Raw genomic sequence first — 13,367 nt, forward strand, 5'->3', positions numbered from 1 at the left:
ATAGGAAAGCAACAAAAGCATAACTTGGTCTTCTTCCAGGCCAACTCCAGAAACAACTGCTTCCATGCTGCACTCACGTGTGAGCCCAGGGGGGAGGAGGGAGAGTCCACAGGACTTTGGCTACGAGCTGGGTGCCAGCCCACGCTGCTGGAAACAACCCCTCTCTGCTTGTGCAACAAGAAGTTATTCTGGGTACAACTGTATTTCTTTGTCCTCCAGAACGATCCTGAGGCTTTCCCAGATGTTCTTTCTGCTGGCAGCAGGACTGTGGAAGGGAGCTCGTTTCCTGGAGCTGTGGCAGAGCTCTGGGATGAGGAGTATCCCACCCTGGGGTGCCTCAGTTCCCATGAAGGGTGAGCCCCAGGTGATGGGAGGTAGGAGGAGGGCATGCAGAAAATGCACCAGGACAACATCAGCTCCTCCAGAAGCCAAGAGCAGAGCTCAAGGGGTAACAGAGCAGTCTTCCAGACAGTCCATCCCAGCACCTGCTGCTCAGCCTCTCGGAGCTGGGCTGCGTTCTTCCACTGGTGACCAGGGAGAACGGAGGATGAGGGACAGTCCCAGTGGTGCTCAGCACCCTGCAGTCTTTCTTGGGGATTATAAACGTGTTTTAGAAAAAGCTTTCACTGATTTTTACAGCCCGTGTTGTGTTGCAGAACCTACAGGGCTGTGAGCTGTTAGCCTGGTTCATAAAACCCATCGCATGCAGCACTCCTGTGCCAAGCAGGGACCAGTGCAGGGACCAGTGCAGGGACCAGCAGCCTCCAGCCAGCACGTGCTGGGGTCTCTCCCAGCCCTGCCCCTGGACCACCCGCTGTGGTGGGCACTGTTCAGGACCAGTGTGACTGCCAAAGTCACCACCTGGCCTGCCACAAAGTCCCCCCACTTCACAGCCACGCTGTGACACAAGCTGCAGCAACAGCAGGAGGGTGTGGCTGTGGAAAGCCAGGTCCATTACAAAACACTCCATCTTCTGCCCACCAAACACTCAGCCTGTGGCTGCTCATGTTGGTTCTCCCTTCACTGCTGACCTGGTGCCTGGCTATGTAAGCCAGAAAGAAAAACATGGCCTTGCCTCACAGCACCACCATGAGTCCTGTGCCTGCAGGAGGAACGTGTTGAACCAAAAACCCACAGCTTCAGAGGAGGGATGCTCACATCCCTTCTCTGGGCACCCACCAAGATCTCCTCGCAGGCCATGGAGCTCCACGGGCAGCCCCAGCAGGATGGTCCTGTTGCCTTTAACAAGGTGAGGAGAGACCTTTTCTGATGGAGTCCAGGAGCTCTGATGAACTACAGAGAGTTCAGGAAGCCCAGACCCAGAAACACCCCTAGTCCTGCAAGCAGAGCAGCTAAATGGTGCAGAGCAAAGCTGTCCCTCCACATCCTCCTTTCCCCACTGCACAGCTGCCTGCTGGTGGCTCTCCACAAACCTCAACCAGCCCAATCTCTCCTTGGGCGGGTGTGAGAGGGCTCCCAATGCACTCAGCACTGGGCACAGGGCACCAGGCTGACCCAAGAGGAGCACGACCTGCAAGAGTGCCAGAAATCAAGGAGAAGAGAGGAGAGGGCCCCAGGCTGCACTGCAGGTCACCAGGACACGGTCCTACACAGCAGCAGGTGCTTCTGTGGTTGGTGTCCCCACAGAGAATGCTGTGCCACAGCATGCACAAATGAGAGATCACGGCCCTGCCAGCAGCTGCACCTCAGAGAAGCTCACTGGTAGCAGGTCCTGTAGATCCCTGGGGCACAGACAGGGCTGGACAAAGTGCTGAAGACAGATGTGTAAAGAAGAGACCTGTGCTGGTAAGTGCCAAGAGGGTAGGGATGAACTGTTTCCAGTTTGGGCCCCAAAGAGACCACTCCAGGTTTGCAGAGCAGCAGCAGGGACTGCACAGAGAAATGGCAAGATGGGGCACCTGGGGTGGGATATAAGAGGCTCTCTGGAGAGCAATGTAAGAGAAAGGAAAAGATGAGAGGACAGGACTCAGCTGGAAGCAGCAGGGAGTGCACAGAGAAATGGCAAGATGACCTGGGGTGGGATCTAAGAGGCTCTCTGGAGAGCAATGTAAGAGAAAGGAAAAGATGAGAGGACAGGACTCAGCTGGAGCCAAGAGTGGTTTGTTTTTCACTAGAACAGGAGTCTAGCAGAGGAGAAAGACAAGCTGGGGAAGGGGCAGAGGAGCACAGCCAGGACAGAGAATGGGGCAGGGAGCTCAGCAGAAGAGTTCAAGGAAAGCAAAGAAAAAAGTCTGTCTGTGGGGAAGATAAGGCTGGAGGAAGGGTGGGGGAGAGTTTATGTCACATCCCAGTTCTCTGAACTGGAGGGGGGGCAGCGACTGCTGCACCAGGCACTGTGCCCAGAGGCAGAACTTCTTATTGCTCCTGCTTATGCTGCCAGGAGAGGAATCTCACCACAGCTCCCTGCAAACCTCTTGGCTTGTCCCAGAGCCACCCAGCAGCACCTCCCACACGAGAGGCACGGGACACCAGTGAGCTGGGGCAGAGAGACTGCACGTGGCAGACCCAGGGGAGGTGTCCCATGCTCCAGTGTGACCCAAAGAGCCAAGCAAACACCTCAGAGAATTTCAAACCTGCTTTGTTGCAGGCAACAGTTGTGTTTGGAAATTGTACTTTCATTAAGAGACAAAAAAAACCCAGAATCCAGTGACCTACATAAAATATCCAGCTTAAGTGAACCAAAAGTATTAGCAGACAGTGAAAAATAAGCATCTTTTAATCAAAATTACATAATGAAACACAAAGAAAGAGTAGGAGAAAAAACCTGACAGCTTCTTTTACTGTGTAATGCCCTTGGAAGGAGCTGCTCTGCAGAGGCACAGGGACATGCAGGTATTTCTGAAGTTGCCAGTTTGAGATGAAGCATAGAATCATTTAGGCTGGAAAAGACCTTCAAGATAATCAAGCCCAACCAGTAATCTATCTCTACCAAGTCTTCTGCTAAACCATGTCCCTGGCATGTGAACACACTGCAGGAGAGCACCAGCACTGAAGACAGAAGCAGAATTTTGTTGTGGCTCCACCATGAGACCTGCTTGCAAGGACAGAAATCTGGGAGCAAAGGGTGTGGCTAAACTGCTCCAGTCGTGACCAATTCACCAGAGGAATCTTTTTTTTTGGAGCTAGTGAGCTGTCTCAAATGAGTTTGGCTTTAGCAAAGGTATTAAACGCTTAGAGAGGCATTAGGAGGAAGTCATGCATAACACTCATTAGCTCTCACCACCAGGGCATGCTGGCTTTCAACACCCTGGTCATTTTAGCAAAACCAGAGCTTTGCCCTCAGCACCAGAAATTCATACCCACTGTCAAAGCTGAGTCCTGCAACTCCTGGGTTCCTCTCAAGAACTGAGAGGAGAAATGGGAGGGTTAATGCCACAGCAAAAGACACAGAACAAGGAAAGAGTTTTGCTGTTAACTTGGGAAAGCCAAAAAGGGCAAACTGGCAGGAGTAGGCTCAGGTACTCACAGCCTGAGGTACCAAGGGCAGAGGAGCACAGACCAAGCTGTGCTCTCAGGCAAGGAGCAGAGCAGCAGCCAGGCAGAAGGGCCTCACTCGTGTGTGGCTCGAGGAACAAAGCTGAGCAAAGCTACCAGCAAAGCCACAGCATCACCCTTGGTAACACAGCCTAGAAACACCCCAGGCACCCAACACCCCAGCCAGGCAGCTCTGCCTGAAACCCTGGAGCACAGAGTCCTCAGAGGGGAGAGCCCTTGGTAAGAGAAAGTGGGTTTGTGATGGGTTTAGTCCCAGACTAACACTAGGAGGGGGGAGGACTTAGACTTGTACAATGAGGTGCCTGTAACAGCACTTGCCTTGGTTCTCCAGCAGCCAGAAAAAGGCAGATACCTCCAGACAAGGTGACCCACCCTATGTGGGCTGGTTTTGCCTGGGATACAGTTAATTTTTTTTGTATTTGCTGCATTTGGGTTTGTGCTGGGGACAGTGTTGGTACCACAGGGATGTTCTGTTATCACTGAGCAGAGCTCACAGTGTCGTGGCCTTTGCTGCTCCTCAGCCCACCAGTGAGCAGACCAGGGGGCACAAGGAGCTGGGAGGGGACACAGCCACTACAGCAGACCCAAATATCCCAGGGGGATACTCCAGACCATATGATGTCATACTCAGTGTATAAAGCTGAGGGAAGAAGGAGAGGGGGGGACATTTGGGGCCACGGAATTTGTCCTCCCAAGTCACTGCTACGTGTGCTGGAGCCTTCCTGGAGATGGGTGAACCCCTGCCTGCTGTTGGATGTGGTGAATGGGTTCCTTGTTTTGCTTTGCTTTTGCTTTCCCTATTACACTGCCTTTATCTCAACCCACCAGTTTTCTCACTTTTATGCTTCTGATTCTCTCCCCAGCCCACTGGAGGGGAGTGAGGCTGAGTCTCCAGCCAGGATTAAACCACAGCACTAACTCAGGTTTCTAAGCAGGCAGGAATTAACTAATCACAAAAGGCATTTCCTGCTCTCCATGGAGCGTAGGACTCTGAAGAACAAGGTTTATCTGAGGCAAATTTAAGGTGTAAAAAGTTAGAGCAAAGAAACCCAGCCCTGCCTAGAGAACTGTGTGACCACTGGTGTCCTGGCAGAGAGCTGCCCAGACTGCAGCAAGGCTCCAACTGCACAGCCCTGCACCCCTGCCTCTGCAACACCCTGCACAGGAAAGGTACAGATGTCTCCTGGAGATGAATCCTGGGCAGTAATTGTGCATTATTTGAACCAAGAAGAAACTACTTGTTCTGGGAAAGCTGTATGCACTGACACTTAGGTGTTGAGCACTTTGTCTAAATAGCCTTCCAGGTAACACAGGAACACACTCTGCTCGTTTTGACTATGCCAGCCATGGTGGCTAGAGTCTCCTGGAGTCAGAGCACTCCCCTGAGAACACACAGATGTGCATTAAACTACTGCTGCTGCAATGGCAAACCATCCCTCTCCAAGACTTGGCCATCTCCTAAGAAGAAAGTACTTGTTCTGGGAAAGCTGTAAGTAGTCTTCCAGGTAACACAGGAACACACTCTGCTCGTTTTGACTATGCCAGCCATGGTGGCTAGAGTCTCCTGGAGTCAGAGCACTCCCCTGAGAACACACAGATGTGCATTAAACTACTGCTGCTGTACTGGAAAACCATCCCTCTCCAAGACTTGGCCATCTCCTCCTCTGCTGGGGACATGCTCCTCACTCAAAAGCCCCAGTCCACAACCCTCTCGTGCTGGAGACCATTCCAGAGTGCTGAGCAGAAGCCACTCTGTCCTTTCAGAGGACACCCCTGGCTACAGCCCCTCCCCAGGCACCTGGGAGTCCAGCTCAACTCTCCATCTCCACCTGCAGTGGTTCAAAACAGGTTCCCAGGAGAGTGCTCAGCCCGTCAGTCCCACAGCCTGGCTGTTAACAAAAGTCTTTTGTGGCTCTTTGCAGCTTTCAGCCAGCTTCAGAGTTAAAAAATAACTGAAGGAGGCTGAGCTGCAGGAGATATCCTTCCTGCAGCCACGGGCCAGCCCGGAGCTGCCAGAGCTGGCTCCAGGCTCAGACAAGTTCCCCAGTCCTGGTTCAGAGATCAGAACCCTGGCAGCAAAGGCTGTTGCTATTTTTACATTGACCAGACCACAACATAAATAAATGGCTGCTCAAAGAACATAAAAATCCAGTCCCATGAAAAAATTCTCTTTAATCCATTCTGAAGAAGGTCGCTGTCTTCCCTCCCTAAAGGAGGCTGCAAAATCAAATTACTGTTTGTGAAGTGCTCCTGTCAGAGCAGTGAGTGTCCCATGGGGAATGGGGTGTCCCAGGTTGAGCCCACAAAGCCACACAACACAGAGTTAGCCCCTGGGTATCTGCTGCCTGTGTGCTGATCCTGGAAAACACAGGCTGGCACCATGGAAAGGCCACACTACTGCAGATATATAAGAGGACTGAGTTTTAGTTGTGGCATTTCCTGACTTCCAAGAACTTTGTGCAGCTTCTGCAGCAGCATTTCCACTCGACCATGCAGCTTCCCCACAGCACTTGTCAAATGCTTCCTCCTGGCCCCTCAGCCTCTCTCCCTGGGAGGGCTCCTCAAGCACACCCAGGCAGAGCCAGTTTTCCACAGGGCTGATGGCTCATCCCCACAGCAACCAGCTCTGCTGGGCAGTGACCAGAGCAGCTCCCAGGCTCCCCGGGCTGGGAAGGCAGCACACAGCAGAGCAACCAGCCAGAGCTGGCTGTGTCCTCTGAGGAGCAGCATCACAGGTAGTGTGTCACCTGATTCCCTGGTGGGTTTCATGGTGACAGCAGAATAGAGCCTGGATGCCTGGACAGCCTTCCACACCTGGGGCAGACCCTTCAGCCACACCACTGCCAGGGAGCATGCTCCTGCACTGCTCCTAGTCCTGCTCTCCATCCCATTCCTTCTCCTCTGCTCACTAATTTCTGTTTTGGCTTCCCAGTTTTCCTTGGTGAGGAGTGGTTTTTTTATCAGAACCACTAAACTGCAGAGTCACACGTGAGCATCACTTCCCCAAAAGTTTCAACACTCTCCTCACCCCTCCCTGCAACAAGGGCACGGAGAAGTTCTCAGATAAGGCAGCTGAGGAAACCACGTCACTCTCAAATGACCAAGCAGCCTTTTTCCCTAGCCCTCTTCTCAGAAAGAGATGAATATCTTGGGGTTGACACTTTCTACAAGTATTTGGTGAAGAGTTTTGGCTCAATCTGGTGCAGGCCAAGAAGATTACAGCAGACAGTGGTCATTACTGGCACAGCGGTCATGGGCTCCTCCCGAGGGGCTCTGTGCTCAGGGCAGAGCCTCTGCTGAGAGGCCACATCCTCTGAGCTGGCCTGTCAGTGAACAAAAGGCAAACACCACCCGTGCAGCACGCCCCTTGTCACTGCTCAGAGCCCAGAGTCTGGCTGTGCAGCAGCTCAGAGCAGTTATAGCAACAGCTCCCACGGAAAACACGAACCTGAACTCCACAACATTTTCCCCAGACTGCAGGCAGGGATCAGAGCTTTGGACAGCACGCTGGGAGCAGTACAACAAAACCAGCTGGGCTCTCCAGGCAGGTGAGAAGCTTCCCTCTAGCAGGAACCCTCCACTTGTGACGTGCCAGGCATGCAGGGCACACGGGGGCAGCTGAGACCCAGTGTGCCAGGGCACAGGGAATGCCTCACGTGGCCCTGGGGGGAGCAGGCTGCTGCCACGGGCTGGTCAAACAGGCTACAGGCTGGGAAACCAGGGAGAAAGGCAAGGATCTGCAGGAGAGGGACCTGCTCTAGGGCTGGCTGGTGCTGGTGAGCTGGGCTGGACCCTGCCCTGCAGCAGGGACTGCTGCCACCAGCCAACTGCTGCTTTCCATCAGGGGCTCACAGCCCACGGACTCACAAGGCACTAGAGGTGAACTGCACTTTGTGAGCTGTTCCCAGGGCAGACACAGGAGACATCATCCCCCTCGCTGTGCTCCTGGACAGTCCCAAGCACACAAAGTAATGGATAACTCCATCCCAAAGCCTTCAGCAGCTACTGGGGAGGGCAGGAGGGGTCCACTCCTCGCTGAAAACGTCCCATTGCTCTTGTCCTTGAGGCTCATTAAATGCTGCCCACCCACCCTGTCTGACCACTCCCACATTTCTTGTTTGTGATTTCTCCTTGTTGTCCTCCAATTTCCTGTTGCTGAACAGCTTTCTTGTTCTTGAACCCTTACAGGCTCTGGTTCAGAGGGGCTCTCCACAGATTCCAACAGGAATACAGACTTGATTGCCCTGGGCTGTTCACTCACCCACCTTGGAGTACAGACCAGAAGGGGCACAGAAGACCCTGGACTTGCCACACTGTCCCAGCGAGCTCCTCTGGCCTGCTGGAGGCACAGAGCCCAGTGGCAGGGGGAGAACTCCTCCAGCATACACTGAGCTTTTATTCTAGTATGCATTTTTCTAAGTCCGTGGTTGTTACGAGGTGCTACAGCATCTGTGAGCTCTGACTAAAAGCACTTCCACATGTTTGTTTCTGAGCACAAATACTTTACTAGCTCTTAAGCTAAAACATCTGAAATGTGCACTGAAAATTTTGGCCCACATAAGCCCTAGCAAGCTCACTGTTACTGGGCTTGCCTGCAGCATGGACTCAAAGCCAAGATTCAGCCCTTCCCAAATGTTTTAAAACAGTGGTTTTCAACCTCTGAATCTGAGAGTTTTTGGTCAGAGCCATTTTATGTATTTTAGCAGCTGGGAGGAAAGCAGAAGGGCTCACAGCACCAACTGCTGATGTAATGCTCATCTACAAATTGCTCTGCTAAACACCCAGTTTGGTTTAGCACTGCAGTCTCAAGCCTCCTCCTGTCTCAGGCTGTCAGGTCAATGACAGTCAGCTGTACATTAAACAGTTATTAAAACTGAATATCAATTTTGTGAACTGAAGCTTGAATGCTTCCCCACGTGGGAGGCTCTTCCCCTCCAAGGCTCACCGGGCACCCAGAGGAGATGGGAGTGTGGGGAGGGAGCTGAGGACTGCAGAGGGGTGAGGGGCAGGTGGGGAGGGAAAGGAAACCTCTAACAATCAGTGGGAATGGAAACAGAGATGGAAAAAGCAATTTAGGATTTCAGCTGTGGCTCGGTTGTAATCTGATGGAGCAAGGGGAAGGAGAAACCAGACAAGCAGTCACAGTTCCAACCAGAATTAAGCCCCTGCCTTCCCAGCACACACACAGCTGGCAGCAGGCACTGAGAAACCTCTGAGAGCTGGCAGGTAACAGGAGCCTGTTGTTCAGCACCAGCTCCCAGCCCTCTCTCTGCAGCCTCACTGATGACAGTGCAGCAGCAGCTCTGCTCTGCACTGCCCTGAAACTTTATCCACAGGAAAAGAACTTCTGAAACAAAACCCAGAGCTGCGAGCTACACTTTGGACACAGGCAGGGAGAAGTGGGATGAAAAGCCCCCAGGGACAGGGTGCCTGCAAAGAAGGGGAGTGTTGGCACTGGAGGCTCCAGGTGATGCTTTCCCACTTCTCTCACTGCTGGTGGCTATAGGACTGGGGGGCTCCCGAAATTCTTAACTATAAATCCCCAACTGCAGACTGATCTTTCTCTGCAGATCCTCATGTATGCCAGCAACACCCTCCTCAGTGGTCCTGCAGCACCTGTATGAGCAGAGCCTGCTCACCTGCCAGCACAGCTCACACACAGACAGACAAAACCAGCCCTGAACCAAACCACTAGAGCCTTTTGTACTGCAACTCACTGATTTACTTATTCCTCCTTGGGGATGTACACCTGAATTTCAAGGTCAGAAGATGGCCTCATCCAAGCTGCCCCTGCTCCCCACATGTAAAGGGCTTTGTTACAGGCAGCACTATAAACTCTGGGGGCCAAAGAAAGTCTGAAATGTGAGCACAGCAGACTGCCTGAACAGGGGAAGAAGGACAGCTCTGTGACAAGCCAAAACCAAACCAACCCACCCCACCAATCAGAGCCTGGATTGTACCTTCTGCCTCTGGGAGGCTCAAGGACCCATCAGTTACCTGCTTCCCCTGAGGTCAATGCAGAGAGGAACACAAGGACTGGCTGAGCAGTGTCCTGCTTTCTCCTTGGACTGTGAGGAACACAGGGCAGCAGCAGGACACCACAGCCCAGCAGCAGGACACCACAGCCCAGCAGCAGGACACCACAGCCCAGCAGGAAGGTGCAAGACTCAAAGGCTCTGAAGCACTTGATAGGACGAGGGGCAATGGTTTTAAACTAGAGCAGGGCAGCCTCAGACAGGACGTTAGGAAGAATGAGGGTGGTGAAACACTGGAACAGGTTGCCCAGAGAGGTGGTGGAGGCCCCATCCCTGGAGACATTCAAGGTCAGGCTTGATGAGGCTCTGAGCAGCCTGACCTAGTTGGGGATGTCTCTGCTTACTACAGGGGGTCTGACTAGATGACCTCTAAAGGTCCCTTCCAACCCCAAACATTCTATGATAATATACCCCAGTGTTAAGTCAAGGGAGGATGGGTCTTTTGTGAGCAGTATCAGCAACTGACACATGTCACTACTCAGAGCAGAACATGACAAGGAAGTGACATGCAAGAGAGATGCTCTAATGCAATACAGTGAGATAAGATTAAAACTAACAGGAAAAAAGACTGTTTCCAAGAGCTTGGTATTTCAGTGGGTCATTTGGTGACCTCTGTGTTTTGATGCTGGGGCATAAAACTCCACCTGTTTCATGCTTTCCACAGCCCTGCAGCCTGCCACTGGCAGGGACCACGGGAGGGTTCACAGGTAGGAGCTGACCCAAACACCTCCACTGTGTTACTGCAGCTGCATCACTTGGCCTGATAAGAGACTGGATCTCTGAACAGGTTGCTCTTGGTGAGTGCACAGCTACTGTGAGGAGCAGACAGCAAGGACCACGGGGACAGTGGGGCAAAGCAGTCACTCTCTCTCAAATGGTAAGGAGATAAAAGTGAAGCAGGAAGAAAGTGGTACCTCTGTCAAAGGTCTCGGTCTTCTCTCTACAACAAATTCTGTGTGGCAGAGCTCACAGTAACTTGTGTTGGAGGAGGACAACCATTTCTCCAGGCAGCTCTTGTGCACGGTGCCCAGTGTTCCTGTGCAGTCGCAGGGGGAGAGCAGCCCCTCCCCACTTCCACCTTCGTGACAGATTCGACAGATGGGACCGTCACTGCAGAGGCAGACAAACAGAATGAGGTCACTGTCAGAGCAGGCAGAACGACCCAGCCCCACCAGAGAGCAGGCCCTGGTCCCCCCAGGCCCCAGCAGGCAGCACCTCCAGGCTCCCCACGACTCTCCAGCAGCCTGCTGCAGCCAGGAACCAGGCTCAGGGCAGCACGCAGCTCTCTGGGACATCCCAGGCCAGTGAAATGTGGAAATCGTGTTGATAAGCACCACAATGGCCAAGAGAAGCTGGCAGGAGAGCCTGCCCAGCTCAGCTGGCTGCAGAAGGGGCTGCAGTGAGCATGTCTGTGTCCAGCTCTGCTCAGAGAGGCTGGCACCAGGCACAGAAACAAGCCTGAAGCACTGGTGCAAATCCAGAAGCCCAAAGCAGAGCCAGAGGATTCACACTAGTCACAGTGTGCCCCCAGCTACTGGAGCCACTCAAAAGGTCTGCAGTCAGAGTTGCATTTCTCAGATGACCTACCCCCTCTCACCCCATCTCTGCTGATCCCCATCTCCCTGGGCTCAGCAGCACCTGCCCAGGGAACAGCAATGTCTAAAGACACAACTGCACTGCCCCTGGAAGCTCTCCAAGGACACACCATTTCATGGCAAGCAGTCACCTGGACTGGGTTCTTGGTTCTGGGTTCCAAACCCTCTGCCCATCACAGTGCAGCAACTCTCTGAGCATCCAGTTTGCACATCACCATGCAGAGAACTGTTCTACAGCATTCAGGCCTTCAACTGACTCTAGAAATGCCTTGGTGCTTCAGCAACAACCACTCCTCACTCCCTCCTTGGCCATTTCATGGCAAGCAGTCTCCTGGACTGGGTTCTTGGTTCTGGGTTCCAAACCCTCTGCCCATCACAGTGCAGCAACTCTCTGAGCATCCAGTTTGCACATCACCATGCAGAGAACTGTTCTACAGCATTCAGGCCTTCAACTGACTCTAGAAATGCCTTGGTGCTTCAGCAACAACCACTCCTCACTCCCTCCTTGGCTAGAGGTTTCAACACAGAATCAAATCTCTGGTCATGCTCAAGATCTGCTCCCTCAGGACCCCACAGGACCAGGGATGCTCATCAAGGGAAGTATCAGACCCTGTCAGAGGCAACTGCCACCTTCCCCACAGGAGGCCTGGGCTGCTGATCACACTCAGAGTATCCACTTGTGCTCAGGATGTTCCCTCATGCCTCAAACTGGTGCCACTGACTGTGGACTCTCAGTGCCACTGCTCCTGCACCCAGCAACCACTACCTCAGCTCTGTCAGATCATATTCACATGACAAATTCTCACCACAGACTAGTCTTTGTTGTGCCTATGTAAACTTGGATCACCCAGTGTCCTTCTGCAGCAAAGACTTTCTCAAGCTGCACCATGTCCTTTTCATTGGAAACCCCTCACTTGCTTGTTGTGGGTTATCCTCTCATTCCTGTCCTGCAAAAGACATTTTCCACCCCCACCCACATTTACAGGTCTCCACCAGAACCTGCTCCAGAAGCAGAAGCTGCTCTAGAGGAGTCCCAGCCTATTCAGTCATGCCTCAGACAGGAACACATCCACCTTTTTATCACCTTCACAACCCTCCCCTCTACCTCCTGCACTTCTCAAACATCCTTTTAGAGCTGCAGGCACCACAGCTACAGTTTTCAAGACACCAGGGGTTTTTGCAGTGACTACATCCTATTCTGCATTGCTTCCTAAATCTTAGCATCCACAGACCTTTGCCTTTGGGTCACTACTGCACATAACTGCCACATGCCCAGATCTCCCTCCTCCAAACCCACCCACACGTGGAACCCCCAGACTATTGCTCTCCATCTGCACGACTGCACCCTGCACTGCAACCATTATTTACCCTGCAGTCACTCCCAGTAATGTCCAGTTCCCTAAACACAGGCAGCCAGTGCCACTTCATGCCCAAGGGCATCCCAGCTGCCATCCAAAGGCACAGGTTTCCTAGAAGTCCAGTGCCACATCTGCCAGCCCCATATGGAGGATGTCTGGGGCTCCCTGGGAAACCTCCAATAGCTCTAGACACCAAAGTTCACTGTTCTCAGCAGTTCAGCACTTCTCTTCAGTGTTCTCTGGGAACATTCAAGGGAGGGTGAGAAAGGACAACCTTTGTTTCAAAGACCTTACTGCCTGCCCTCTTGAAATCCAGTGAGCTGTATCAGCCTGCACCATTTCCCACATCCTGGGGGCAGTACCAAAGCCACACTGATCCCAGCTCTCCATGCAAGCTCTGGCTATGCTGACTGAAAACACCAACCTGACTGCACAAAGAGTCTGTGGGATTGCAACACAACAGTTAGAACAGGGAATCTGCCATCTCCAGAAGCAGAGGTGCTGCTTCCATTACTTTGCACAACCAGACAAAACAGAAAGCAAGAGGAGGACATGGAAACACAGAGCAAGGAAAAGGAGCATGCTGGGGAAAAACATTGGTGGGACATGAAGGGAAGAGAAGTAAGAAAGTGCATGTCAGCCCCCTGACATCTCAGCAGGTCTCCATCACTTTCAGCTCAATGTTTATCAGGTTTCATCTCAATTGGACTCTTTAATCATCTTTAGGGCTGTGAAGCAATGCACACCCACTGCACCATCCCCTTCTCCCTGCCAGACATCACTGGTGAGCCACTGACCCCTCTCCTCTCCTCACTTCCACATCCCTTGCCTTCAGGGGATCTCTCCAGCTCAGACAATCCCTG

At 52.7% G+C, this 13,367-nt stretch overlaps 1 protein-coding gene across 1 annotated transcript in view; it reads right to left on the reverse strand.

The window, feature by feature from the left end:
• MARCH2 (membrane-associated ring finger (C3HC4) 2, E3 ubiquitin protein ligase) overlaps positions 1–13,367 on the reverse strand; it is a gene marked incomplete at both ends in the record, with an annotated part of 18,967 nt that overhangs the window by 3,363 nt on the left and 2,237 nt on the right. The window contains 2 exons of the mRNA XM_008948681.1: positions 10,466–10,661; positions 11,096–11,104. Coding sequence (XP_008946929.1) covers positions 10,466–10,661; positions 11,096–11,104 — 205 coding nt within the window. The remainder of the gene's footprint in view (positions 1–10,465; positions 10,662–11,095; positions 11,105–13,367) is intronic.

The sequence above is a fragment of the Merops nubicus genome, unplaced genomic scaffold (assembly GCF_000691845.1).
Source record: "Merops nubicus isolate BGI_N331 unplaced genomic scaffold, ASM69184v1 scaffold20571, whole genome shotgun sequence".
Lineage (NCBI taxonomy): Eukaryota > Metazoa > Chordata > Aves > Coraciiformes > Meropidae > Merops > Merops nubicus.